We start from the raw sequence: 27,995 nt of genomic DNA, 5'->3' as shown, positions 1-27,995 counted from the left end.
CAAATAACTCCAATTTTGGCACAGTGGAAGCTTGCATTAGTTTTTGATATTCACAATCTTTCCTCACTTGAGCCAGGGTTTAATAATCTGTCTTGTAATTTTGTAAAGATGGCTTGAAACCCACAGACAACTAATGGTGTAAAGACTAAACAGAGTAATAGCTAGTCTTTTCATATTACAAGTTCACATAAGTAGAGGGATTCTGATGTTGAGCTTTCCATAAAAGGTTTTATACCTATAATAAAGAAAAGCTTAAAAACACAGGTCTTCAGAGTCATCGGAGTTCTGAATGCATGAAGTGGTGAAGCTGAAGTCAGTTTGAATAAACCACAATAAAGTTTATACCCCAGATGTGTGCCAAATGACAGAATATGCACAGTCTACAAATACATAGAGTTACAGACTTTTATGATTGGTTTCAAAGATAAATCCAGATGTTTATGAAAAAAATTAATATAGACTGACATTTAACATTAAGGCAATATTATCATATCAAGCTTTAAGAGTGGTTTTCTGTATATAAGAATACTAGTGGGTACCTAAAATATTTTCAATATTTTGCACTCATGCATATGATCAAGAAAATAGTGAAATTGATCTGAAATTACAGGAAATATCCATACAATGCAGAAATAAAATTCAGAGTACAAAGAATGCTGCCCAGCTTGGTCAGAAAGAATTTACTAGAATAATTTTTAAAATGAGGTAGGAGAAGTATTCTTTCTTAATGTACCTGCAGCTGTGAAGAACTTCAGTATTTAACTAAGTAACAGCATTGCCTATTGGCCTTTAAGACACTAGATGTTTTGTTTTAAATTCCTGTTTGTTAGAATAGCAAAGATTTTGAATAAATACAAGCTATGTCAGTGAGCTTTATTTGACAGTCTGAGGGAGCTTTTGTCAAGTGATTTGCTGGAGTATCTTAAATGAATATGTCTTGGTACCACAATAGCATGGTTAAACTACCACACTTTAATAGACAGATCAGTCCCTTCACTGCAATTGCCATAGCAAAGCAACAATTAAGCAGATTTTAAGATACAATTTATAATCAATCAGGTCCTTAAATAGAAACATATTACCTGAAAACACTGCTCAACATCCTACCATATTTTCTGCAGTACAGAAATCAAATTAATTAATTAAGAAAAGGTACTTCAAGCAAACTCAAAAATAGACACTTTGGTAGACATTATTAAATGTTCACTGCCCATTTTTATGTTAAACCATGTTGTAAGTGATTTTGAAATAACCATAGAAAATGACACTGGGAATAGCTTACACAACAAAAATAAACTTTCTTTGTTATTGAATGTTAAAAATAACGCTCTTTTCATAATATTGGAACAAGTGAGTTTGTATCTAAACAACGTAAAGTGCAATGTAGCTCCCTGAAATTATTAACCCTTTGAGCTGGATAATGATTCTCTATTAATATAGTGAGCAAAAGTGTAGAAAAACAGCAGCTGTTTTTTCAAAGTGAAGCTTTTGGGTCAGAGGTCATGATGACAGATTGTGGCAAAGTCATTGCAAAATTCTTCTCTTCTTTCTGTTCCAATTTTTCCTGTTTTATAACCTTAACATTGTTCCTAACAGATAATTTCTCCATTTCCCTGCCCTCCTGTCTTTCTCTTGATAGATTTGACTTGTCCTTTTTTATGTTTGCTTCTCCTTTTTATATGTTTCCTATTCAGTCCAGTTCATTACTTACTGCATTTCTTTCTAGCATTCTGTCTCTTTTTCAATAATACTTCACTGTTTTGCAAGAAGAATGAATTTAATGCAGTTCCTGTTCAAAGATGCTAATACTCCACTGGTTTTCACTTGAGGTGTGTTGTGTTGTAGCTCATGGCATAGTTTGCACAGCCCTCAGGTCCAAACAACTGCTGTCTCATTGTTCTATTTCTTTTTTCCTTTAGAAGTTTCTGATGCTTTATCAAAGCTGTGTAGGTTTTAAGGTAAAGCCACTAGATTTTCTGTGCTAGGGAAGCCTGTTTAGAAAGGATTGTTTGAAAATAAGTTACTTCCTATTTGGTATGCAATTTATTGTCCTCTGAGGGCATATATTCTCTACTGAGTTACCATTCATCTGCTTTACTCTGGACTGACTCAGACTGCTTATATTAAAGCTAAAATAAAGCTGTCAACACTTTGTCAGAGCATGAAAAGTAAAGCATGCACGTAAAAATTGATGCGCAGAATGACGGGCACTCCTTGGCACTCCTGGGAGAGGGAATCCCACAATACCTTCCACAGAAGTGGATGCTTGAGATTCCTCTTCTGCTGTAAAAAAAATGAGTTATTGCTATGTTTTTTTTGGGAGCCAGTGTTTGGAACAAATGAAATCTCCTGCACACAATCCCTTTAGATAGTAAGGCTTCATGATTTGTTCTTTTATTCACCCTGTTATCTGTGTCTGCAGGAGAAAGATGTGATGGTGACACCCATGCCCTTTGCAAGGCCACAGGACTTGGGGCCATCTATTGCTATTGTCGCAAAAGTAAATCAAATTCAGGATCATCTGCTGAAGAAACATGATATTGAGCTGTACATGCATCTGAACCGACTGGAAATTGCTCCACAGATTTATGGACTGTAAGTGTTTGCAAATCATTATTTCATTTAATTCCTTGGGGGTTTTACTTCACTATATTAGGAAATTTTTCCCTTAAATTTTGGATTAGAGGAATGGGACTAAAAAGAAGTACTTATCTCTTAGAACTTATGTGTTTTGCAGCATTACAGTAAAAGCCACCCTACTGCTGCAGCTGTGACCACTGGCATTTCCAGTGCAGATAAAGTCCATTCAGCTCCATATTAGAAACCCTGATGAGGAAGACTCCTGTACTTTCTGAATCAAGTACAGAGTCTGCGTGGAGTTCTCCTGTAAGAACACATGGGATAATAGGACATAAAAAACTATTAGCATGAGTGGTTTGTTTACTTAATTTTATCACCAGTTTAACATCAGTGACCTTTTCCCTATTGTGTACGGGGTTTTGGATGCTGGTAATACAGGGCAAGTGGCATGTTAAAAGTAAAGGCACAGGTATAATAAATTGTGTGTGTACAGAGTCAGCCCAAGTATTCCCTTTTCCATGAAGCTGGTTCATATCCAGTCAGCTGATTGTGTATTGAATTCCCCCATTCCAGGGGGGATTGTTGGGCCAGGTGTGACTTTGGATGTGTTTGTGCAGCACTGAATCCAAAATATTTATAGCTGCTGTAGTCAGTCTGGCTCAACACAGAGTGTGAAATTTGTGTCAACCATGAGTAATGGTGAAATGACCATGGTTTTGAAGAAGAGTCTTGCCTTCATTGTCTGGGATTCTAGAAATTTGATTAATTTTGATCATTCCTTAAGGAGTTGGCAAGCCATATATGCCTTTGCAGCGACAGAGAAAATTACACTTTTTAATTTTTTTTTTTGCAGTGATTACAGATTGATTTTGCCTTAAATGAAAAAAAAATGTTATAGATGTGGCTTTCCAAATGCAGTTGTGGAATGTAACAACTCAATAGAAAATAGAGAAAGGGAAGGAAAAGGTGACTATGTAAATAAATGTCAGGCCATAACTGCAATACTTAACACTAGAGTCTAATTTGATGTTACTGTAAAATGAAAAAGTGCTGCAACATAATATACTCTCAAGAGAAGAGTTGAGCTACTTATTAATAGCTTACATTAGGAAGATAAATGTAATTCTACAAATCTTACTTAAATACACTTTATAGGTATAAGTTACCTATGGGGGAGGAGAACAAGCCAAGTAAACTCAAGTACTAAGAGGACAGATTGTCCTATTACAATATTGTTTGCATAGTGTGTTTTCTTAATATCTTCACTATTCTGGAAGAGAAAGCAAACATCCCTACTAAAATTCAGGGGTAGTAATGAATAAGTAGGCTCTATAAATATCAAGGAAAACAAAAATACATTGTTTCATTTATGAAGACTTATGAAAACAAAGAGAGAATAAAATAAGTTAAACTTCAGAAATTTGCAAACAGATATTTTGGGGCAAAAATGATTTGAAATGTAGGTATTCACCTCAGTTTAAGATTCTGCCTTTCCGTAAGAGAAATAATTTGAAGAAAAAATTATATTTTAGCTCTAAACATAATATTATAATAACAGAAGAATGATTCAGTCTGGTGTGGCATAAATAGAACTGAATCTGAATAAAGAAATTTACAGTTAAGAGAATGAATTATGAGAGAGAGCTTCAGGCTGACTATCAGGAAAACCTTACTAACAGGGAGCTGTTAGACTGTAAAATAATATATTAAAATTAACAAAGGAAATGCCATCGAATGTTTTAAAAACAGGCTTTGAAAAGCTCTCAGAAGTGGGGGATATCATAAAGAGAGAGTCTGCATGTGTAGAAGAAGAAAGTAGGTTACCTGTGAGGTCACATCCTTCTCTGATTCCTGATTTGATATAGACAGGAGAAAAAGAAGGGGAAAGGGGCATGACTGTGTTGCATTATTCTCACCTTTAATGATGTCTGAACTCTTCAGAGTAGTCATTTCCAGTAGTGAGCCCACTGACAGTCTGAGACACTGTATCTTTTCCTGTATTTAACATTTCTTGAACTAGAAACAGCATTTCTTAAACAACATTGTTTATCAATAATTGCTTAACCTAACCAAACTGCAGAATTCATCTGAGTTTTTTGTTAAGGTTTATTGTTTTGCTGAAGATTTACCAACAATAAATATTCATCTGTCAGCCTTGATACCACTCATAAAATATACAAACGGTAGAAGGAAGACTGGGAACTTTGCTCAAAAGATATTATGGCATTCCTAGATCAACATGAAAGGCCTGTATTTAGTAGCAGTCTACCCTAATTTTCACAAGTTATAAAGTTCACTTATTTAAAATTTAGCATTTTATGCTTTGCATCCTTCTATAACCTTCTGGGCCAACACAAAAGCAATTCTTTGCATTTTTTTACAGTTGCTTCCATCCTTTGGTGTTTCCAAATGCTTCTTTTTATTTTTCAAACACTAGCAAGACTTGTTCTGCTGGGAGGTCAGTTACCCCAGTTGGTTGTACATTTCCATGTTCAGAAACTGTCCTTTACAATAAAATGTGATTATACACTTCCTGAAATCATGCTTACCTGCTTACAAGACCAAGGCATTTCAGTATGTGTGGTACAACTCATTAATTTTGCTTGCTGCCCAGTTTTGAAGTTTTAGCTCAAAGCAGTAGATCTCCTTTTCTTCCAGAGTGCAGCAGTGAACAGAGTTCACATTCCCTGGCTGTCTCATTCCCTTGCTCATGGGGGAGGGAGCCCATTTAGGTACACCAAGGTATACTGGGTCCTGGCTGTGCCATGCTTCCGTGCTCTGGAAGTTCAAGCTGATGTCACAGACAGCAGCAGCCTTAGCACAGGAATTTCTGTATTTGGAAATTTTGAGACTGCACTTTCATTCACTTGCAGTCAGCACTGCTTGTCCCTCTGATAATTATTCAGCTGCTATTAATATCAGCTGAAATGGAACTAGCAATACAGAGATAAAGGGTTTTTGCCTTATCATTCCTCAGTCTTCTTTCTTTGCCTTGTCTCTAGCCGGGATCCCTAGGTAATGTTTTGCAGAATAACATTGTTTCACTCTCCGGGTAGTACTGTGAATAGTCTAACCAAACTATAATAATTATCTAATCATACCTAATTTTGTACTTTGTGAAGTCAAGTACAAGAATCGCTTGAAAATAAAATGGAATTGATTACATTAATAGTTCAGTGACATGCTTCCTGATAATAAACCTTTCCCTAAACAAAAAGAAAAAATTGCTAGGATTGAACATAAAGATTGGATATTCCAAAGAGGTGACAGATTGAATATTCAGTTTAATTTTAAAATTAGAGGAGTTAACAATGATTAATGTCCTAGATTAACTGGTACTCTGATGTTAATTTCTTTGACCCTTACGTCTAATTCAAGTTAAAGTACAAAATACTGCAAAATGATAGTGCATTTTCCACTGTGGCCAGTGTTTGCAGGGACAAATTAAGCAGTTTAGGCTCTCAGCTTGAGAAAGGACAGGGCTTGACAAAAGTCTTTATATACCTGTAGTTTAGGGCATTAAGTTCCATTTAAAGGAATTTGGAGTAGGCAACTTCTTTCACATTTCACTGAAAAGATGAATCATTTGGAAATGTCCCACATAATATTATTGCCACTTAATTTTATTTTATGTACTGAGGGAGAATTATATTGCACCAAATGAATTTCTCATGGAACTGCATGCAATAAGTACAGCCAGATCATGTAAATATAAATATGATACAGTTGTATAGAAATAATACACAGAAAGGCAACGACAAGGTATAAGGATAAAAAGCTTTATTTAAGAACAAAAATTAAATGTTGGCATATACTCACCAGCTTCTGCATCATAACAGTGATGGCCATATTATACTGGTAAAGCAAACTCTTCCCAAGCACATATCCAGCAGACAGTAAAGCACATGCAGAAGTGAGTGTAAATATTTCATGGTGGCCTGAGCTCCGCACGGGGCAGCGATGCCTCTGCCTCGCGCTGCCGCTCTGCGGCCGTCGGTCACAGAGACACTGCCCCTGCCCCTCCAGAGGCACCTGGGCTGCCGCTGCCCCGGCACTTCAGCAGGAAAGCCCTCCTCAGGAAGCTAATGAAGAAACACAAAACAAAAGAGAAGGGTGCAAATTAAGTTGCAAGGAGCCAGGCAGGAGTGTAGATCTGAAGGTAGCGTTGGAAAGGTTATGTGAGGGTGAAGGCAGCAGCAGATGTGCTGCTCCACTATTACTATTCTTACTTGCTTTGCTGTGAGCACTGCTGTGGGGCATCCACCTGTTTTAGTTTCTCACCCGTGCCATTATGGTACCAGGCAGTATTCTTTTGCGTAATCAGATTGGTCTCTGGAGGGAGAATTTAAAGGATTTTACTTGTATAGTAAAGGAACATAAATCATATTCGTTGTATCAAAAAAAAAAATAATCCTACTAGTTATCTTAGAGTGAGAAATCTTTATGATCTGCAGAAAAAGTAGGTCAAAGATCAGTATTGCTAAGGAGGACTTCTCAGATCATGCAGGATGCCTGAGTTTATTTTGGATTCTCACACCAAAAGAAAATGAGATAATATGTGACATGGTCCAAAACCATTGCATTTCCTCTGTAGCTTTTAATCCAGTGTCATCAATCAATTGGACAGCAATTACAATGAAAGCAACTTGGAGGTACTGTGCATGTAGTAGAGGAACCACCAAAATCTGACCTTGCTATTAAAAGACATTAAAAGGCAAGTATCTGGCAGTGAGTATCTAGAAATGGGTAAGACTAAGTAAATACAAAGTCTTCCTGAACAAAGCAGTAATTCTTATTTGAATGTTCAGGACAAATTAATAAGGAACTTAGTATTTGATGCTGGAACTGCTGTTGATTTCCAGTACTTATTTTCTGTTTGACTTAAACAAAGCATTATATATAAAACAGATTTTAATGGACTATAAATCCCAGGTTGTCTCTCAGTAGACAACTTGTTGAGGATTTAGTGCCAGATGACCAGCCTTTCTAAGAAATGTTGATGTTCACTGCTGGTCCCACAAATTGCAAGATGCATTCTACTGGATTTTTACATAGAGCTTTTAGGGACTGACTCAGGCATCAGAAGATATTACTATGAATTCTGTCCTGCACAATGGAAAAGTACTGTAAGAGGAAACCTTTCTAAGTTAGCTGACAGAAGGAAAAATCTGAAGCTACTTTAGGAAGCTACCATGTATTTTGATGGAGACAGGGATTGCCTCAGCTACTGCTGCCATACCAATTGTGCTGCAGTGGTTTTCTAATTCAAATTACTTCCTCTTTGCAAATAAACAAGGACAATTCTTGAAGATCAGGGTAGGTATTGTGCCTCAGGCAGCAAGCAAATCCTGCTTAACTCTAAAAGGTGCTTTTGTTCTCTTTTGAAGTAAGGCTACTCACACTTTTGTGCTCTTAAATGACAGATACCTGTTCCTCATTGCTGCTGAGTTCCTCAAAAAGTTCTCTAGTTCATCGATTGAAAAAATGTGTATTTCACTTTGTGCTGATTCTTGTTGTGTATTGAGTTAAAAATTACAGTATGATGAATTTGTGATTTTGTCCTTTTCCCAACTGTCAAAAATAGTATTTTAGTTTTACCTCTGACTTTAGGATTTTAATATGTAAATATTGTAAAAGACCAGTCTATAAACAGAATGAAGGATTGGTTGAGGTGTCAAAAGTGTTTGTCAGAGTTTTACTCTCCTGCTGCATAATTATGTGCTGAGATGATAATGAGCAGTACTGGATGTCTGTGAGGATGGAATGCAGATTTGTCGTTTTGATGCTCCTTGATGCAGGTGATGTGCTTCCCATATGAAGTACAGGGAGTTATCTTTATCTGGGAAGGAAACAAGCAAGAAAGCTTCCATTTTGACTTTTGTTGCATACCCTGAAAAGAAAAAACCTAGTAGCATTAAACATAAATTGGCTTAGAGACCACTAATATGAATACAATTACTATCTTCTTAAATCTGTGATGAATTTAGTAGGAATCTAGACAGGTGCTTGAAAGGCTATCTTTATCCTTTTTTGGTTTTTGTTTGGTTTTTTGGGGTTTTTTTGGTATTGGTTTTGTTTTGTTTTGTTTTGTTTTTACTTACGTAGACAGTATTTGTTGACTATAAAAGCAGAACAATGTCTAGAGAAGTTCTACTCCACTAAGGAATTTAAGGTTCCATATATCAAGTATTTGCCTCTCTTTTATTTTCTTTATACTTAAATCACATCAGCTGTTCAGATTAACCAGGTACTGTTTAATTAAGTGCACCATTTTGTTTCTTTCAATGACATGGAACTTAGTCTAGAAAACACATCTTGGAAATTGGTACAAAAAAGGCAATAAGTAGGTCAAGTAACTGTTGCAGAAAGTAATTATCTCAGCATATGACTAAAAATGAAACTGCTAACATGCCCATGCTGACATGATGTTAGGAGGCAAAATACAGCACTTTGGACTTAAGCATTTGCTAGTAACCAACACATTTCCTGTAGAATCCAGTCCTGTGGGTAATTCTTGTTTTGGTTAACCAGTGCTCCATCCTCACTACTTATTCTTACTGAGTCTGTATGAATCAAGTTGGTATGGACATGCAATCACATGTGACTAGCAACTCATTATTTTCCTGTGAAGACAGACCTTCAAAAATTCTAATGCAGTATTGTAGAGAACCATGTGCACCATCCAGCAGGGAAAGATCACCCTGTCATCAGTCCTTTAGATAAAAGTCAATGTCCGAAAGTTATCTGAAGGCTAATAGAAGCATCTCAAAATCTTTTGTGTCATCTTGATGCACTTAAAAAAGAGCCACACAAAGCAGACCCTCTGCTACAATCCAAGACCAATGGTAAGGGATAGAAGCACAATTTGATGAGTAAATTGTAAAATTTAGAAGTTATACCAAACTAGGATCTAGTGGGTAATGCAGCTAAGAAAATTTTGTTTGAAATCTTTAAACAGATCAGCATGAAATACTTAAATGCATAATGTTGGCCTGTTGGAAGCAGAGGTAATCTTATTAAAAAAACCCTAAGGTTTTAATACTTAGTCATTAGTCCATGTCAGAACAAACTAGGCCATTTTGGATTTTTCTAGGTGGGGAGAAGGATGTCAAGGAATTGCATTTGAGAAAAAAGCAATTGGTCGTGAACTGCCTTGAGGTGTGGGATGTCAACTTTAGGGATAGCACAGTGTTCAGTCTGAGTTTCCCTTAGCCTAGGACATGTTAATCATCTGTCTCTTCAGGGTCATTTTTGTCTGAGTTCTTCATTTTAGCAGAAAATTATATCCTGGAACCACAATTCATCACTAATGAAAATGTTTTTGAAAATTAGTGAAATAGTAATTCTGTAAGAATATGGCCAGTCTGCATTTTCTCTAAAAGCATCTGATTGCCCAGTAGAATGCAGTTAATTGGGAGTATATTGCGGTATACAGTGTCAGCATCGGGAAGAATGCTTCCTTTTTGGATTTTCTCCACACCCAAGTAATAATTCACCAGGTAGTCAAGTCACTCTGCTTCCACTCCAGATACCAAGATTAGTTCTTGGATAGCCATTTCTACCCTTATTGACAGTGCTCTCCCTGCCCTTCAGCCTAACCAGATGTTACAAATTGAGGTGAGGGGTTTGGGCGATGGAGGGGGAAAAGATGGGGAATCCTACAAACAACCTATATAATTCCCCTTACATGTTCTGAATTTCCTCTGGCAGTTGTTTTATTGGGACTTCTTGAGTTAGAAAGATTCATATCAGAGTTGGAAGTCCATGCAACAGTGAAAGATCCTGCCCTGAAAATAATGCAAGAGTCTGTCCTAATTTTTAAAATGGGTGAGCTGGATAGTAGTTCTCCATGACCTTGTGAACCTCTTTCCAACATCTTGCTAGAGTCGTAGAAGCCTCATCAATAAAAAAAATCTTGTTCCAAATAGGTGCACGCCTTGAGTATCTTTTCTGATTCTGATGTGGTTTTGAGCAAGAATTTTTAAAAGTACCCTATGAAATATTAAAGCAAGCCATCCATATCCGAAGAATAAAATCCATTAACGCAGGTCACAGGAATAGGTTGCTCAAGAGTAGTGCTGTTAATTAGGGTGCACAATTTTGTGTAACTTTTGCATATTGTATGAATTCACAATATTTTAGTCTAGGTAAAGCATGAAAAATTATGTCTGAGAAACATTTCTAAGATTAGAATTATTTCACTGAAGTAAAGCTGTAAAAATGGGGATAATATTTCATCACACCTCATACTGAATATAATAGCAAGAGGCCCTAAAGGGTTAAGGTACATAACTTAGCAGGAAGGCTCCACAGATTTTGGCAAGAGGAGAAAAATCTGTGCACAGCATTGCGAAACGTAATTGTCGAGTGAAAAAGAACAATAGCAGACAAGAGTAGGAGCTTTTTTCCAATACAAATTTTGAAATCAATGAACGAGTCATACTTGAATCTTTACAGAGCGCCAAGGGTGCTACCCTTCTATATTCTTTCCCTGAAAACACTCAGCACAGCATTTGCAGCTTGGTATTGACTGCCAGTGATGACTCCCTTGAACTTCCAGATAGCGCTGTTTCTAAGGAAAAAAGGCCATGGATGCACCTAGACTTTGTTGCTCACTATGGAATGTATTGATAGCAGAACAGCAATTCTTCCCAAATTGCAGAGAAGCAAAATGACATCACCCAATATAGCATCAGCTTGAGAAGTTCATGAGAGAGCACTGCCTTTCACAGACCTTTATACTGCCAGCTGTCACTTTTATTGGTCTGCTTTTCTTACTTCTTATCACCTTATTTGAAATTAGGAAATTAGGACCATGGTTAGCATACTTCCTTTTATTACCTTTTATACACTTTTTTGTCTGAAAAAGTGTCCAATACAATGATCTTTGAATGCCACAGAAGCAGTATCTTTTGTTCGTGGTATTGAGAAAAGGGAGAGAGAAAAGAAATTTCTTTTTTTTTTTTTTTAAGTTCACAAAATAATATAATGCAGAAAATATGAGATGATGAAACTCCTGCAGCTTCTGACTGCTTGTTACTCCTACCAGTAATGCTACCAGGCTTTTATTCACAGAAGTGGAGACGTTAGCAAAAAATGTTTTCATACTTTGGATAAATCTATAGACACACCCACATGTGCAGTGTAGCAGCAGAACTGTGTAACATGTTGTATGTTATGAAATATCTTTACAGTGTTTAACTCAAAATTCCACTCATCTAAATGAAGTCTTTAGTTGTGTACAGCACACACAGTGAATGTTGTGTGAGCTGTTAGAGTCTAAGCTTGGGCCTTGCAGTTCATTCTATTTCTAGCAAGCACATTCAGGACTTACATGCAAAATCAGTAATATCAGGTTCAGGGCGTTTTTTACTAATGGGAATACAGCTGGCTAGAAGTATATGGGACATTTTGAATCAAAGAATTCTCATTGTTTTACTTCTCTATGAGAGAAATCACAAAAGAGTAATATCAACAGAAGAAAACAGTCCTTGCAGAAAACTGACAGCATAATAGCGTGCTTAATATCTAGAAACATTAATGATGATGGTTATATTTGTATAGATTGAGCATTAGAAAAGATAATGGCATCTTTGACTTTAGCATTCATATATTAGTATTAATGGTTTGACATGCTACTTTTTGAAAAGCTGTTTAAAATAATTGAAATAGATTTAATTCTCTTTTTTCTTACTTCAATAATTGTAATCAGAAAAACCTTTTTAATGGTGTAGTCCCAAATCCAGCTAAAGTATGTAGTTATACATCCTGCTTTAATGTACATCTGAGCTCTGGGGCTCTCATGCTGAAACACATTCCCTGATTTATCTTCTGTCTAAACTATTTCTTACATTATGACTCTGTGCTGCAGCCTTTGATATTCCCTGTGACATCATGAGACAGCTGTGTTACATTGTGTTTAAGCAGTACTAAACCTTTAAACTTTAAACGAATATTTTTCTTCTCAGAGGTATAAATAGAATATGTAATAAGCATCTGTGGGATATGCAATTAATGTCACTTGTGAGGAAAGGCCTTCATGATGCACTTGGGTTTTGGCACTCTTAAATTATGAGCTCTTTACTACACTCATGGGATAAATTCCATATCCCCCAGATGCTTATTATGTATCTTCCATCTCCCTTAATTCCTATTAGCTGGATTAGTAGTTGTTCTGATGTTGAGGTTTATGGTAATTTAACTGGGGTGGTTCTCAGCGATCAATAAATAAACTTCAAAAGTTTAGTAATTTTTATTTTCTAGCAATTCCAGTGTGTATAGCTGTAACAGTTTACATTAAGTGCTAGTTGGATATACCAAAAACTTTGGTCATCTGTACATACTGGTCTATCCATTACCTAAATTTCAAAAAAAACAAGCAAATTTATAAAAGCAAAAAATTTCAGTAGGAAAAGATGAGTTGGGTTGCAAAGTTGTGGTGTGACTATATGTTACCTTCAACACCGACAAATGTTTAAAAAAAATAGTTTACATAGAGAAAAAATATTTTTTGCTAAATGACGATATTATTAATGTTCTAGTCACAGTCATTATCTGGAGAGTTTGTCAAACTGGTACAGAATGGCCTAGATTAGTTGTCAACTCAGGAGCAAATAAGATTTTTAAAAGACTCAATAAAGTCCAGTGATTAATTGCTATATATTCTGATTCATGCCTATCCCATTTTATCTAATTTAATAAAAGTCTAAAATGATGATTAATCCTTTCACATCAGGAGTTGCTGGTACATCCATTACATGTCCAATCTGAATTCCTCTGCCAAGGAGTTAACTACTATTTTGAACTTGGTGTGAAAAATATCATTATAAATTTCATTAACCTGATCATCAAATTTAAAAAAGTCAACTCGTAAAATCCATTACTACATATCATGCATCGAAGATTAAAAACTGGTCCTTAGTGGGCAGGAATAGCCAGGATTTAATTCCCACAGCATATGTTTAAAGTGCTCATACGACATTATTGTATCTGTAATTATCAGAATTTTATGTTTATTAACCCAAGTGAATTAAGAATCTTGTTTTGCGTAGAATTTAGCATGCATGTTAAATTGACCATTAATTCAGAGCTTATCAATGTATATTTATTTACCACAAATGCAAAGATACTTGTTTAAGATATTGTAATCCTTTAGCTTTTAGAGGATTGCCTTCCTTTAATTTTTCCTTCTTGAACACAATAATCAGTGCTTTCAGTTGGGTGTTTTGGTGTGGATCCCCATGAGTGACAGTGGTATAAATTTTACTTCTAGTAGTCCTTCTGTGGGAAATTTGGAGTATTTCAAGTTAGCACTATGTCTCAACCTATAAGCTCCCTAAGTATAACTGTGTCTTCCTCTGCACTAAGGTGGTTTTTCCCATCCATGGTTAGATCTGAGAGACAGCTCTCCATGCTCTATGGTAAATGTGCCTCAGCCCAGAAATACCCACAAAGCCTCGCAGATTCAGGATGGGTTTTTCATTTATTTTTGGGAGGCTTGCTCAAGTTTGAAATTCACTAAATGCATGAAAAACAATGGGAAGAACTCAGAGAAGCTGAATTCCCCCATCCTGGTGCTGGAGCAAGGCACAGAGTACCAGCAGTTTCCTTAGGAAACAGCAGCCCCAGCCTGGCCAGCGCCCCAGCAAACCCTGCCTACGCTGTGCCCAAGGGGTAAGTGCTTTTAGGGTAGTGTATGGAATGCACAGAAAAAACCATAAGGTAGCTGGGACAGACAGCTGTTCTCTGGTTTGTTTTTCACTCGTGGCTGCAAGCTGCAGACCCATTGTTGGCTCCCGGCAGAAGGATGAAAGTCACAGGGTATGAGAAAATAGTGGGGGGTTTGCCAAACCAAAACCATCACTATTTTACTATTTTCTTTATTGGCACAAATGTGAAAATGCGCCTCCCTTCTGAAAGAGGTTTCTGACTGCAGGATCTGCTGGGGCTGCAGCTGTGAAATGGAGGCACGGCAGGTGCTGGATGGCGATGCCCCCGTGAGCCGCGGCTGCGGCTCTGCCGGCTGCGCTTGGCACAGCCCGAGGCTGAGGTGCTGCAGCCTGGCACAGCTGTCATTACGTGCTGCAGGGAGCTGTGCAGCTTCACAGCTTGGTGTAGTTTCACCTTACACAGCCCTCCTTGGCCTGTCCTAATGGCTTTGCCCATCTACCTTACCCCTGCTCAGGTGTTCTGCAGAAACAACATTACGTGTTGCAAAACATTTCTTCATGGGAAGGGTTGTCAAACATTGGAACTGCCCAGGGAAGCAGTGGGATTGCCTTACCTGGAGGTGATGTAAGAGGGGTGTAGATGTGGCACCTAGGGACATGGTTTTCTCGTGGACTCAGCAGTGCTAGGTTGGACTTGATGATCTTAGAGGTCTTTTCCAGCCTCTATGATAATACAATTCCATAAAATAATATTAAATTAGAAACAGTGGAAAGGCCCTTTTTTATCTACAGTATATCTACTTGGTGGAGCATGCTTTTTTCCCTCCATTTGCAGACAACTAGCATCCTTATTTCAATAGCTAGTTGTGCAGTGCAAAAGTGTTTCAAAACAGCCAGATGAATCATCAGAGATGTATATCACATATTCAGATTATCAGGTGTTGAACTTGGAAATTCACATTTGCACCATAGTACAGCTTAGGTTCTACTCATAAAATGAAAAAAGGAGAGCACCTAGATTATTTTAGTCTTGGATGGACCAAAATTTATTTCTAAGAGTCACCTTTAAATTAAAAAAAATTGTCCATTGCAAGATCCTTGCCTTTTACAAACTTATTCATTGAATTGGCTTTAACTTATCTTTTGACCCTAAATGTTGGAATTAGAGCAGCTTTTTATTCTAGGAAATGGTTTAAATAATCTGTCTGCAGGATTTCACATAAAGACCAGCATGAGTAGAAAATCCTCAATAGAGGTTGCAGGTGAATGTATGTGGTGTAGTAGCGACTCCCAAAAATTTGTCTCTATACTTTATGGGCTGGAATAATACCCAGCTGTATTTCATAGGGTCCTTCCTATAAAACTTTGTAACTTGCATCAGTTTATGAACATAATAGAGACTTGTTTTCTTAACTTTGTGGAAGAGTTCATATTAATTATCTCCTGTGGAAAAAGACAAGCAATGCTACGTTCAACAGTTCACATTCCACTGAAAAATTTCAGGTATCATTAGTTGGCTTTTGGTGTGTGTCCATTGCAGGAAAATATTGCAGTATTTTCTCTTGAGATGCTTTCAGTAAATAGCATTTGGCTTGAATTGGCTTGAATGCTGAAGCACCTCACAACAGAAGTCATCTGTAATAAAATTTTTCACCAGTATATCTGAATCTTCCAAGTACCCAGTCATTTATTTTTTATTAAACCTCAAATACTGGTATCAGTTACAGGATATTCACAATTAGCACATTTAGTTTGGTAGCAAACTAAACTACCATCAGAAGACAACATGGTAAATATGTGGTTAGTAGGGGGGAAGAAGTTTGAGAGATGGTTAAGTGACATACTGTGTGAAGGTTTTGCTGGAAGGGGAGGAGAATGTGGGAGGGAAGAGATGGAGAGACCAGACATGAGACCCCACCAGCTGAATTGCTGAACCTGGAGAATATGAGGTGTGTTTGCAGTGTAGCTCAGTCATTAAATAATGCACAAGGGTTTATCTCATATGGCCAGTTGCAGCACTCGCCTGGTAGTCAAAGGATGAAATAAATATCCAATGTGTAAACCTAAGCAAATGTAAAACAGGTAAACACAGGGTAGCCTTGAACACAGTTTCTCATTCTTTAGGTATGTGTAGGTGTGGATAAAGTCTTACATATGCAGAAACTGTTAAAACCCAAATTATTTAGCTAACTCCTAAGTAACAGACTGGCAAAAAAAAAAAAATCTGGTTCAACTGATTTCACTATGAGTAAGGGGAGAAAGAAGGTTCTTCTTTTTTTCCCATTTCCTCTAGTTATAAAAATTACAGTGATTACACATCATAAAGCCTATCTGTAATAAAACGCATCAGCTGGCCAAGGTTTTCATCGCTCACTCAATAATCCATTAATACAGCAACGCTGCCCAGGCATCTTTATAATACCAACTCGGAGGTAATTTTAATCAGCTAGACCAGCTGGTATTTAACAGCAGCTGCTGGAGACGCCACAAATATACTCAATAGCTGACATCTTTATTTGCAGTTTTTCAAGGGGAGAAGAGATCCTCCTGTGGTTACTTATATTAAGCTTCTTTTTTTTTTTTTTTTTTTTTTTTTAAATAAGTATTGGTACCAGAGGGTAATACCTGAATGAAAGCAGGAACGGAGCTAATGCAAAAAATAAAAAATACATTCTTGGAGTCAGAGGGCTTTTTCAGAAGTCCTCCTCATAAATGAACAAAAAAATAAAGCATGGATGCCAGCTTTGTTGGAGTTTAGAACCTTTTCCTGGTACATTTACACTAATCTCAAACATGGCTTGCGGCATAAAATGTACTCTGCAGTGCTGCATCGCCCTATCTTACTGGAGTTTTCATGTCTCTCCACGATATAAATATGTGATAAATAGTGCTCTTGGTAGGAAAAAAGTGATGCTTGCTCACATGTGTTCAATTTTAACTGACATGTACTTCTTTTGTCCTCAGTTTTGGCTTAGAGCGTCTGCATGCTGCAGTATAAATGTATATATCTATGCTTAAAGACACGGGTGTTTGTGTATAAATAATATACAATATGTTTATTTGTACTTCTCATCTCTTATAAGGCTAGAGATGAAATCAGCAACTGAATAAAGCACCGCTCTCTGCAGCAGTAAATGTGGAATACTATTTCACATTGGATTTAGGGGGGGAACAAGCAGAGGCAACACAAAGTTAACAGTCACAAACACATTATAAATAAAAATTTAATTACTCTTGGGGGAGCTTGGCTTACAAAGCTCACAAATCCATAATGGAGCTTGCTGGTAATAAAGGCCTGATCTGTTTGTTAAACTCCAATATTCCTGTCCTCTGTATCACTTCTTTTATATAAAACTTCAGTTTCTGCATTGATTACCAATTGCAAAAAAGACTGACTTCACTGGTAAACAGATTTTTTTTCTGTCAGATACCAAATGCCATATTTCTTTATTAAGAAAATAGTTATGACTCCTAGGTAGGGCAGGGGAGGTGCCATGAGAAGTGTAAGTATATCTATTTTTGTTGACTATTTATAATATGTCATAGATTAGTTATATCATGGATGTGATCTGTGTTTATTATGAATTTGAGTTTCTGGAAAAAGGCTTTTGTTAATTTATGAACAAGTTCTGAGGTAGAAGGTTCTCTGTAATGAAGATTTCAATAAATACTTAAATGAATAGTTTAAATGAATATGAACATTGAAGAAAACACAGTACTATTAAGCTGGTGTGTTTCTAGGACAATAGTAGTAAAAACAGTACATGGTCTTCATTTTTCTTCTTTCTTTAATTTCAAAATCTCATGTTGAAAAAAGTTGATAGTGTGAAGGAACAAACCTGAGTACCTAGATATAAATCCCTAAACAAATTTGGGGCTATAGTAGTCATTTGCAGGTACTCATTTGTTAGTCCCAGTGAGTTTCTTCTCTGTAGTCAAATATGGATCTGTCTGAGACTGTGATTGACTACTGCAAATTAAAATCCAGTGACAGAATGGATTACTGAGGTTGCAGTTTGACTAAAAAATACTTAGCAAGCATGTTTTCTCTTATTTGTAGTGAAAACATTCTGTTGAAGTTTGTTTAGTATGTTTGACAACAGACAGTTTGATATATTGCTGGGCACAGCAGTAGGTTGGACTTGAGTAGTATTAGCTTTCACTGTTTTGATTAATTGTAATTGTTTCAATGAAAAGGCATGTTTTACGTACAACTCATAGTTCTGGAAAACAGAAGTCAACTTGCAAGATCTGTAATTACTGTTCTGAGTTAGCATATAAAAAAGCTTGGAGAACATGCAGGCAAATCACAGTAGGGTTTTTTTGTATGTCTGTTTATTTTGTATAGGATTGCATTTTGTAGCTTTTATACACTGTTCCTTGTCTGAGGAAATAAATCTTAGGTTTTATCTCTTCTTATATGCTGCAGTGTGCTTTTAGATATATTTTGGAGTTCTACATTGTAGTTTCAATCTTGGTATGGTGAAATTTTTAGTGTTTTCCATCATCAGTAACAACAACAACAACAACAAAAGGTCAACCTGGAGACTCCCGTCTCCTCCCATCCCCACACATTCCTGAAGGGAAGGAAAATGCATCTGTTTATGTTTAAATTCTGTTTTCTCTACTTAGAAAAAGACTGCCTTTTCCCACTCTCAGAATGAATTTTCTAGTTTTCCTAAGATACTTATTTTTTTCCTTTTTTAAAAATAAATATTTTATTTTCAGTGTATCGTCAATAAAGGGAAAAATAGATGATTATTTTTGTATTTAGGTAAAAAAAAAAATTCAATGATATGTTTAGATGTAAGCCAATACCAGCATAGTAAAGGATGTCAACTATTATTACTAATACCATCTTTCATTTATATAGTGCTTTCATCCTAAAAGATTGTGGTTGTTGGAAAATGTAGATTTAAGCCAAAAACACAATTAAAAATATATCTCCTTGTCCTAGCATGTTAGCTTCGAAGTATTGTTTGTCAGTTCAACAGACAGTATCAAAATATCTTTATTCTGCTTTGCAGATGCAAAAATGCACCATGAACTGAATATGCTGAAAGTACTGTTAAACCATCTCTAGAAGGAGAGAAAATTGGTTTTATAGGTTCCTCATTTTATGACATGCTTTCTTCTCAGATTTTAATATTTTGCAACATGTTCTGAGAGGAGAAATGAATAGATAGTGGTTTTCTATATCTGAAACATGTAGGGGCATCACAACCTACCTGAATTGTTCCCTAGACAGTATTAAAAAGAAAGCAGTAATATCTAAATTGTGGAGGGAGGCAACTAGGTTTCTAAGTGTGGTGCCAATGTTTGTAGTCAACAATGAGACATAAAAAAAATTGTAGCCCATGTTGATAGCAGCAGGGTTTGAGGTTTGTGTTATTAGAGCTTGCCTAAAAGTATTAACACACAACTCATGTATAGCCTTCATATAAACTATGTTCTATTATATATTTTGTGGGAAAATAAAAATCTGTAAAGCATGAAATTGTGGTGTTACAAAACGATTATTTCTAAAAGTGAATTATCTCGTCTCATAGTAGTACTAGCTTGGATTGCTATGTTAGATGTCAGGTGGTTTATTTCTGAGCAAAATACAAATTAATAAGTGTACATTTTAATACTTACCTAATCCAGTGACAAGAAAATAAATACTACTTTTTATTTACCTTGCAGTTAACAACCATGTGTCATTGCAGCATCTTTTATGGAAAGGAACTTTATTTAAGTAGCATAAACTTGTTGGATGGGCTTCAATTAAATAATGATTTGTTAATGCAAATGTGTAGCGAATGACTGGTAGTACATCTGTCTCTTCATCCATAGGCCATTACTGTGCAGCATTAGCACATGATTGTAAAAAACTGGAAATCATTATATGCAGGTAGTACATATTCAATCAATTCTGACCTTATGTCTCTGACGAAATAAAAAAAAAAGGATGCAATTTAAATGATATTTAATCTGAACAAAAAAAAAAGGGGGGGGGAGAATCTCTGAATATCGACGATTCAAGCTGTTAGATGATGTGAGGTGACTGCTGTTTGGAATTGATTGTTATTGGTGGCCCCAGTGGGGAACAGCCAGCACATTAATCCTCTCTTACTCCTCCCTCATGCTCCTCCAATCCAAATAGTATTTTTGTTTATATTAGGAAATAAATACTGTTCTGTTTATCTTAAAATTCCTTCTTTTTTTTTTTACACCTCTTTCGGAGATTGAGAGGAAAAAGCTCTGTATTGATGACCAATGTTAGCCAGCTAAGCAGGCAGTGACAATTAATACAACAAAAAATCGTACAATTAGCTTCAGTTCCATAAGTGTCTAATGAGCCATTTGTCAGTCTTTTGGTGAAATAAACTACTCTATCTTAATTCTCCACTCTTGCAGCAAATAAATAGAAGTTATTAAATACCCAGGCACCAATAAAATCTAATTTATTTTTGCAGGGCATGGCAGAACTCCTTACATATATAAAATGAGCAAGTTATTTACAAACAACTTGTAATACTAATATAAAAATATAAAAAAGAATTTCAATGCTAACTGTTTTCATTCTGCACTAGGTATGTTTTCTTCCTGATTTGTTTAATCATTTAAATATATAATTACTCCTAAAGGCATATGAGTTGAAATGACTTTTCCTGACTTGATTAACTCATAAAGCCAAAATGAACCTTCAGAGAAGAACCTGAGAAATGCCAGAGATTGGCAGTGTGCAGCTGAAGTCCCTGCCACTGCTGAGGAGGACAACATGCACATTTCCAGCTGGGAACATGTCCCTGCTGATGTTCCCTCCCTGACCCTTCTGGCCTTGTTAGTGTCACAACCACCTTTCCACAAAAAAAAAGGCACGGCAGCAATTGCTGTTCAGGTGCTGTTGGGCTGGGTGGAGGTGGAGCCAACACAGCTGGTCTGCCAGCAGCTCCTCATCAGCCACTTGTGACCAGTGGTAGCCACCAGATCTGCTTGAGCTCCAGGCAGTGCCAGACCTCAGCAGAGGTGGGCAGGGAGGGAGTGGGATGTCTAGTCTGAGGGATCCAAGGAAGGCTTTCGGCAGAACGTTTAACTTTGTGGAGCAAGGCCGTTCTGCTTTCCTTCCCCATTCAAGCAGACTCTTTGTAATGTAAGCTGATGAAAATATTTCAGACCACCTGACTTCTTCCTCACTCTTCATTTTAAAAAAAGTTTGAATATGACTCTGGTTCACTTTTGTGATGTATATCTGGCCATCTGTCTCACCAGGCTGGTTTTCAAGCTGACAGTAACTTGGTATTTTTAAAAAAAGACAAAAAGAAGACAGGACGGAGCATGATGTGTGGACAGAGCCAAGTTGCTAGGTCTCAGAGTAGAAGAGAATATTTGAAATGACAGAAGACACAAAAGAGGCAACTCTTACTAAAGAAGCTAGAGTAGAGGGATGGCAGAGCTGCCCGTAGGTGCATTTTGAGGAGAAAGTGAGTAGAGGTTATTAGTGTGAATAGCTAATGAACTACCCTTGAAGAAAGCCTGAAATTTCTTTTGTCAGTCTGAAATACCTGTTCAGAAGAGTGCCCTGCCAGTTCCATTGCTTCCAAGGGGAGATATGTTGCACAGAAGAAAGCAACTCTGTTTGGAAAGCCAAAAAACTGATCTGGGAATTCTATAGAGTATGTTTCAAAGCAACCTGCAGCATTTCGTTATAATGGTCATTTCAAGATGGTAGTTCTTTATGGTTGTCCATAACACGCCAAGTTCAGACAAATGTTGAGCAAAAAGAATCATGATGAATGTATTCTTAGGAAATTGTGGGCAGTTTCAATTCAGACAGATCCTAAATTAGTGATAGAAACCCTCGGTGTAAAGCTGGCACAAACCATTCAAGAATTTGAGTGTAAGTGGGAAAACAGCTTTTTAGGGGATCAGTGAAATAATTGAAGAGGTTAATGTACAAGAGGAGTGGGAGAAAGTTGTCTTTGAGGAAAAGAAAATGTTTAAGTTGTAATTTATAGAGGAGATTTAGTAGATCTTTTGTATCGTCAAATAGTTTTGAGCTAATTCTGATCATACTTTCAGATGAAAAAGTGAAATTCTCTTGTTGCATTTTGCTGGGTTTAATCATACTGTTTCAAAGACCTTTGGGATTTCTAGTCCTCATGGAAGGACTTTAGTTACTTCTAGTTTCCTCATGAAATGACTACACTCAGAAAAAAATTATTTAATCCCAGTGCTTGTTGTGTTGGTAGTTCTTCTGAGTGGTACCATCACTCTGTGATCGAATGTGTTTGCTTGGCATTCAGGTATCATGAGGACTACACTAGCTGTTTGCACACACACAAAGTGGATTCAAGCTTTTTGCTTTACATTTCAGTTGACTTTTGAAAGTTTTCAGAGTATTGATCTTCAATTTTGAAAGACTGTAATATGCTTTCCTAAGCAACACAGATACATTGAGGGTAACACATTTACTGCACTGTGGTTTTCCTTAAAATTGTTGTTACAAAATTTTATTCTTTTCTCTAATTCCCTCACAGTATATAGATTACCGCGGTAGCCTTTGCAGGTGGCCACTGGAAAGATTTTTTTATTATGCTTGCCATATATTTTATAATATTTGCCATAGCAAATAATGTACTTAAGGTCCAAATTCAAGATCTGTTACAAACAACTCTTTTCTATGTTCCTTCACTCCAAGTCATCATCTTTGAAGTCTTTTGTTCTTAACTCAAACTTTAAAGGAAAGCTGCTATTCATTAGAAGAATAGCAGGCAACTGTACCCATAATTACAGACACAACTAAATGGTTAAATATATGGATGTTCTAGAAGTATTTTCTTTTTGTATTTTTATAACAAGCAAATTCTGCCAATACTCAGTCCTTGAATAGAGGAATGCTCGCATTACTCTTCTGAAGACTTAAAATTTGCAGCTTATTGGCATATAAAAAAATGTGGAGTATTCTGAGAATTTTTGAAGGGGCTAAAATCCTCAAAAACAGTTACCATTAAAAATACAGTTTTATGTTATAAATCATCTCTAGGTGGCAATATTAGTGATGTCTGTCCATCCAGCCAGATGAGGCATAACTGTTAAAACACAGGCTGACAGAGCAGAAGAAAAGGGCACTGTGTTTTTTGCTTGACAGAAAAGTTTGCTGAAAGGGTGATAGCGAAAAACATCTTGGAGCCACCAAATTGATGAGCTGTGTAAAAGACAAATGGTGTCTGGTTACCTGTGTTTTAAGAGGAGATGACAAAGTGTCAATGCTATTGTACAGGTAACAGTAAGACCTCTCCTGAAATGCCATATATATTTTTGATAAACAATATTAAAAAGAAATTTCAGGTCATCATCATTTGTCAAACAGGGTCAACATCTGATCAATAGAAGTGTGTCAGGGAATAAACGTAAGATAAGAAAGGGAGTGAGCTAAAGTTGTGCAATGTTGTCAAAAGCAAAATGATCCAAAATGGCCTCAAATTTATGTATTGAATATCAGAAGGTTTCAAGGGGGATATAGTTCTTGCTACCTGTTGTAGAAGCAACATTCTGGAGCTGTGTAATGACAAGCATAAGGACAAAAAACATCAGTTGAAGGTGAGTCTTAATAAAAGCAAACCTGTCATACATTGATTCTAATCACAGGGAAGTCAAGTAAAGGAGATGTGTCTGTCTTTTAGGCCTAAAAGAATCTTCTGTGGATTTTATAATCTGTATTAATTCCTAACCATGGAATGTCCAGTGTTAATCCAGATGGAGCATTTTCAATAGGCAGTTTTTTCAAAGGCTCCTAATGTTTTTACATGCTTATGCATTTGCTTATTAGTGAGTCATTTTTAAAGATAAAACATAGTCTTCATTGGTTATTTGTAAAACTTTCTCTTAAAGATGTTACTGCTGGTTTTTGTCCCTGGAAAACTCCTTCAGCTGCATATGATTCCTTTGGGGAAAACTGCAGTTTTTCCACTCTAAATGATAGGATTACTTTTATTATTTGCACTTAATTCAGAAATAGGCAGTGTGAAGTGCTTATTTCCGAGAATCCCCACAGTATTTGGTAGCTTTTTGTGTTTTCTTTTCCATAAGCAATAAAGTTATAATGGGGTTACAAGATCACACTGAATCTGTGCTAAGGCATCTGCTAAAACTTTGTAGCAGAGCCTAATAAAGTCCTGCCCCATTTGTGACATACCAAATCACATTCTCCTTGCTGGTCTGACAACCACAGCTCTTAAACAGCTGCTGGGGTAATTTGCATAAAGGAGATTGTAAATGTCTCATCAGAACGCATGCAGCGCAATTCACCCCAAAACCACTGCCTGAACACCAGGAAAAGAAGATTGTAGTCATAAAAATTGTGGCTCTCATGATTTCAGATTATGGTCTCCACAGTCTTACAGCTTTTGGAAATACCAAGCTTTTGTGACAAAAAAAAAAAAAAAAAAAAGAAAAAAAAGAAAAGAAAAAAAGGAAAGTTTCTTTTACCGATACAGAACAATACAAACAGATGCAGTGTTGCTGTTTTGATTCAGTCTAGCAGAAAATTGACTTCAACAGCTAAGGTTCATGATGACCCCTCGTCAGTTCTTCACCCCAATGATAAGTGAATTGATCCAATTGAAAGCATTTAGAATAACATTAGTAAAACCAAATCAGTTTTATGGTAGTGAAAGGAAAACAAAGAAAATGCAAAATAAAGTTAATGCAATACAGAGGATTCAATAAAGAATACAAAATGCAGAAGTTAATACAATATGTTAATTGTCTGCATGCATCTGCTATGTTTTGTGATGCATATTTTAATAGAAATTAGCGTTAAAATTATGCATCTTTTTGATAGAAATCAGAGCTAAAGGAGATATACATGCAGAACTAGGATTTCACAGTGTGACAGGAATTAGGTGTGTGCATTTCCTGAGTTTTAACTATGTAACTTCAAATTTTCTCTTTGAAACATCATTCTTCTTTTCCTTGAATGAATTATGCTGGAGCAGTTTGGCATGGCAGTGAAGCTCCATGTTACAACTAGACAATAAAGAAGTCATTAAGCTCCACAAAGTTAGTATCTGTGTATCAGCTAGAGGTTCTGCAGGTTCATTGAACCTGTACTTAGCCCAATTTGTAGTGCAGGTTGAGGCTATTTGCCTGGTGCTTCCTTGGTTCAAAACACTTGCTCTGGCCTCAGTTCACAGAAACACGGCATGATTGCAGCTACACCAGTCACGGCTGCATCATCATCAGCAAGTACAGAATTCCTAATAGCTATGGGACATGTTGTTCTAAGATAGTCATCCTCCTTCCACTCCAAGTTTTAATCATCCATGACACACAAATTTATTAGCACCCAAGTCACCTATATCCTTGCCATTAGTAGTTTTCATACGGTCTCCGTAAATCTGCATTTGACACAGTTAATGATTTTGCATATGTGCTATCAGTTGTGGAATGGCACAACTGACAGTAATCAGTTCAATCAATGCCTTTGAGTTTTAATACTCACATTTAGCAACATTAAATTCAAGGGAATTTGGAGTCACAAGGTTATACTAGAGCCATAACCTCCAAAATCTCAAAAATTGTATGCACTGTTTTGCTTTCTGTAAATTCCAACTGCTTTAAAAGAAGTTTGTCAAATCATTTCAAAGTTTGCTTTGTCCCTTTGTGTAGCAGGATGCCTACTTTCAAGGCAGTGACGATAAATCAGTAGTTTCAGTGAAAGTTCAGTAACCAGCCAGTGAATATGGGAAGTATCTGATGCCTGTGGAATAGAGGTTTGTGGGTAGAGAAGTCAAGTGGTGAGCTGGTTTTGACTAGGCATAGTAGAGGAGCACTTTACAGATTTTGAAGTATAAGGCTTAGAGAAAGTACAGTGGGAATAAAACTGGTGTCTGTTTTTAAAAATTTATTTCTTATATCCAAACTTAATTTCTCTAAAATAAATTTCTACATCTGGCCAGTCAGCCTTCAAAGCCAGTAGAATTGAGGCTAATACTGTGCACTATGCTTACCTCAGATATTTAGCTTGTTCCTTTCTTGACGTGTGTGTGTAAAATCTGTATCTCTGACAGACACATTTAAATCAAAATTGGGCCATTTTGTTGTTTTCTAATACTGATAGGATAGCTGATAAATAAGTATTACCCTCACTAATTTAGACTGTGCTAAGAAAAGAATATCCTTTACATTACTGAATCTCAACCTTTGGGTTTGATGTGTGAAAACTCCATCATTTTATATGTTATAGTATTTGTGATAAGATTATTCACAATTGTTTTATCACAGTAGTAAAATACTGCTTTTTAATATAAGAATTTCTCTGATAAGATTTTAGTGCATAGCACTTGATGAAAGTTATTATGCTTATCTTCCATAAAGAGAGAATAATTATATGGGACAATAATTTGCCTATGGCTGTGCTTCGCAGTTCCTAAATTGGTGCTTTATCCTGTGGGTTACATTTGCTTTCATAGGATCGAAGTGATTTCAGTTCTTTTGTTCTCCATACTGTAGTCCTTACTGTCCTCACCAAGTGCTTTTCTGAAGTTCATGCTGGATTTGTAGTCATTTATTACTAATGATTGGACAGAATCAAAACAAACTCCCAAGACTCCACAAATTCTCAGAAAGCTGAGCTGAAGTCTGAGATTATATGTATTTTCTGAAGATAATTTTCTGCAGACAATTTAACAGAGAATTTGGATCTGATTGCTCCAATCATTTCTATGGTACAAGTTCCTTCCCTCAATTACAAGTGAGGTCTTAGGGTGTAAACCTCTTTGAACCTGTGTGTATAAACCTCCGACTTGGAGCTTCTAACACAAAAAAAAAAAAAAAAGTAAAAGATAATGCTGCAAGGATAGCCTCTATTTTCAGTCTCTGATCCAAGTCAGAGCTGTTGCTCAATCAGCCTGGTTTGGGCATCAAAAGCTTGCAAAACTCTCTGTGAACAGATCCTTTGGAGACCATGCCAGTTCTGTATGAAAGTAAATGCCATAAATTATTGGTATCCTGAACAGTGACCTTTCAAAAGCAGGCAAGGAATCACATATCTAAGATTGTGGAATACCAGCCAAGACAGTAGGAAAGTTTATCATAATCATTGGCAAGTCTTTTCACAGCATGGTTCAGCTGGCAGAGATAGATGCCACCTCCTCAAAGTATGCATTCTACCTGTCACAGCCAACTAAATGCTCAATAGCATAATTACCTCAAATAAAATACCTCCTACATCCCAAACAACCATAAGCAATGACTGAGTCAGGATGTGCCTTAAGAAGTTGTTGAGGTTATCACAAACCAGAGTGATCTGTTTTAAGGGCTACTCTGTTCCCGCAAGATGAAGGGAATATTTCAGTCCCTCTGGCAGGAGGTTTTCAGTGCTAGGTGCCATGCTGTCATGGTTTAACAGGCAAATTATTTGGCTCCACTAGCCCAGATGCAACACCAGATCTGTTTCTGGCTTCTTAACCCCCCAGGTACACTGTGGCTTCGTTCTGCTGCATCATGGACAAGTATGGTCAGATAAATCAGCCTTTAGAGACAGCTAGCCTGCAGCCCTCGCTTTTCATGCCTCCCCTTAGGGATCATTTATCCTGTATCTGATCACATCTTTGCCCACATCTCACTTTCTCCAAAACCCAAGGAGCAGCCTGCAGAAGAGCCTATCTGTATTCCTGGAAATGCTTCTTTCACTTCTAGCCCATCAGACTGACGCTCTCCCCATCTACATTTTCTAGTCTTAGGAAATGCCAGAGAATT

The 27,995-nt window shown here is 36.7% G+C and overlaps 1 protein-coding gene across 6 annotated transcripts in view; it reads left to right on the top strand.

Moving 5' to 3' along the window:
* The window catches only part of TBC1D5 (TBC1 domain family member 5), a 316,432-nt gene that overhangs the window by 193,280 nt on the left and 95,157 nt on the right, over positions 1-27,995 (top strand). For all 6 annotated transcript variants that reach the window (XM_059470481.1, XM_059470490.1, XM_059470498.1 and 3 more), the window contains one exon: positions 2,423-2,595. In XM_059470481.1, the coding sequence (XP_059326464.1) occupies positions 2,423-2,595 (173 nt within the window). The remainder of the gene's footprint in view (positions 1-2,422; positions 2,596-27,995) is intronic.

This window comes from Ammospiza nelsoni, chromosome 1 (assembly GCF_027579445.1).
Source record: "Ammospiza nelsoni isolate bAmmNel1 chromosome 1, bAmmNel1.pri, whole genome shotgun sequence".
Classification (NCBI taxonomy): domain Eukaryota; kingdom Metazoa; phylum Chordata; class Aves; order Passeriformes; family Passerellidae; genus Ammospiza; species Ammospiza nelsoni.
The sequence above is the reverse complement of the archived record's forward strand: the minus strand, read 5'-3'. Positions and strand labels throughout refer to the sequence as shown.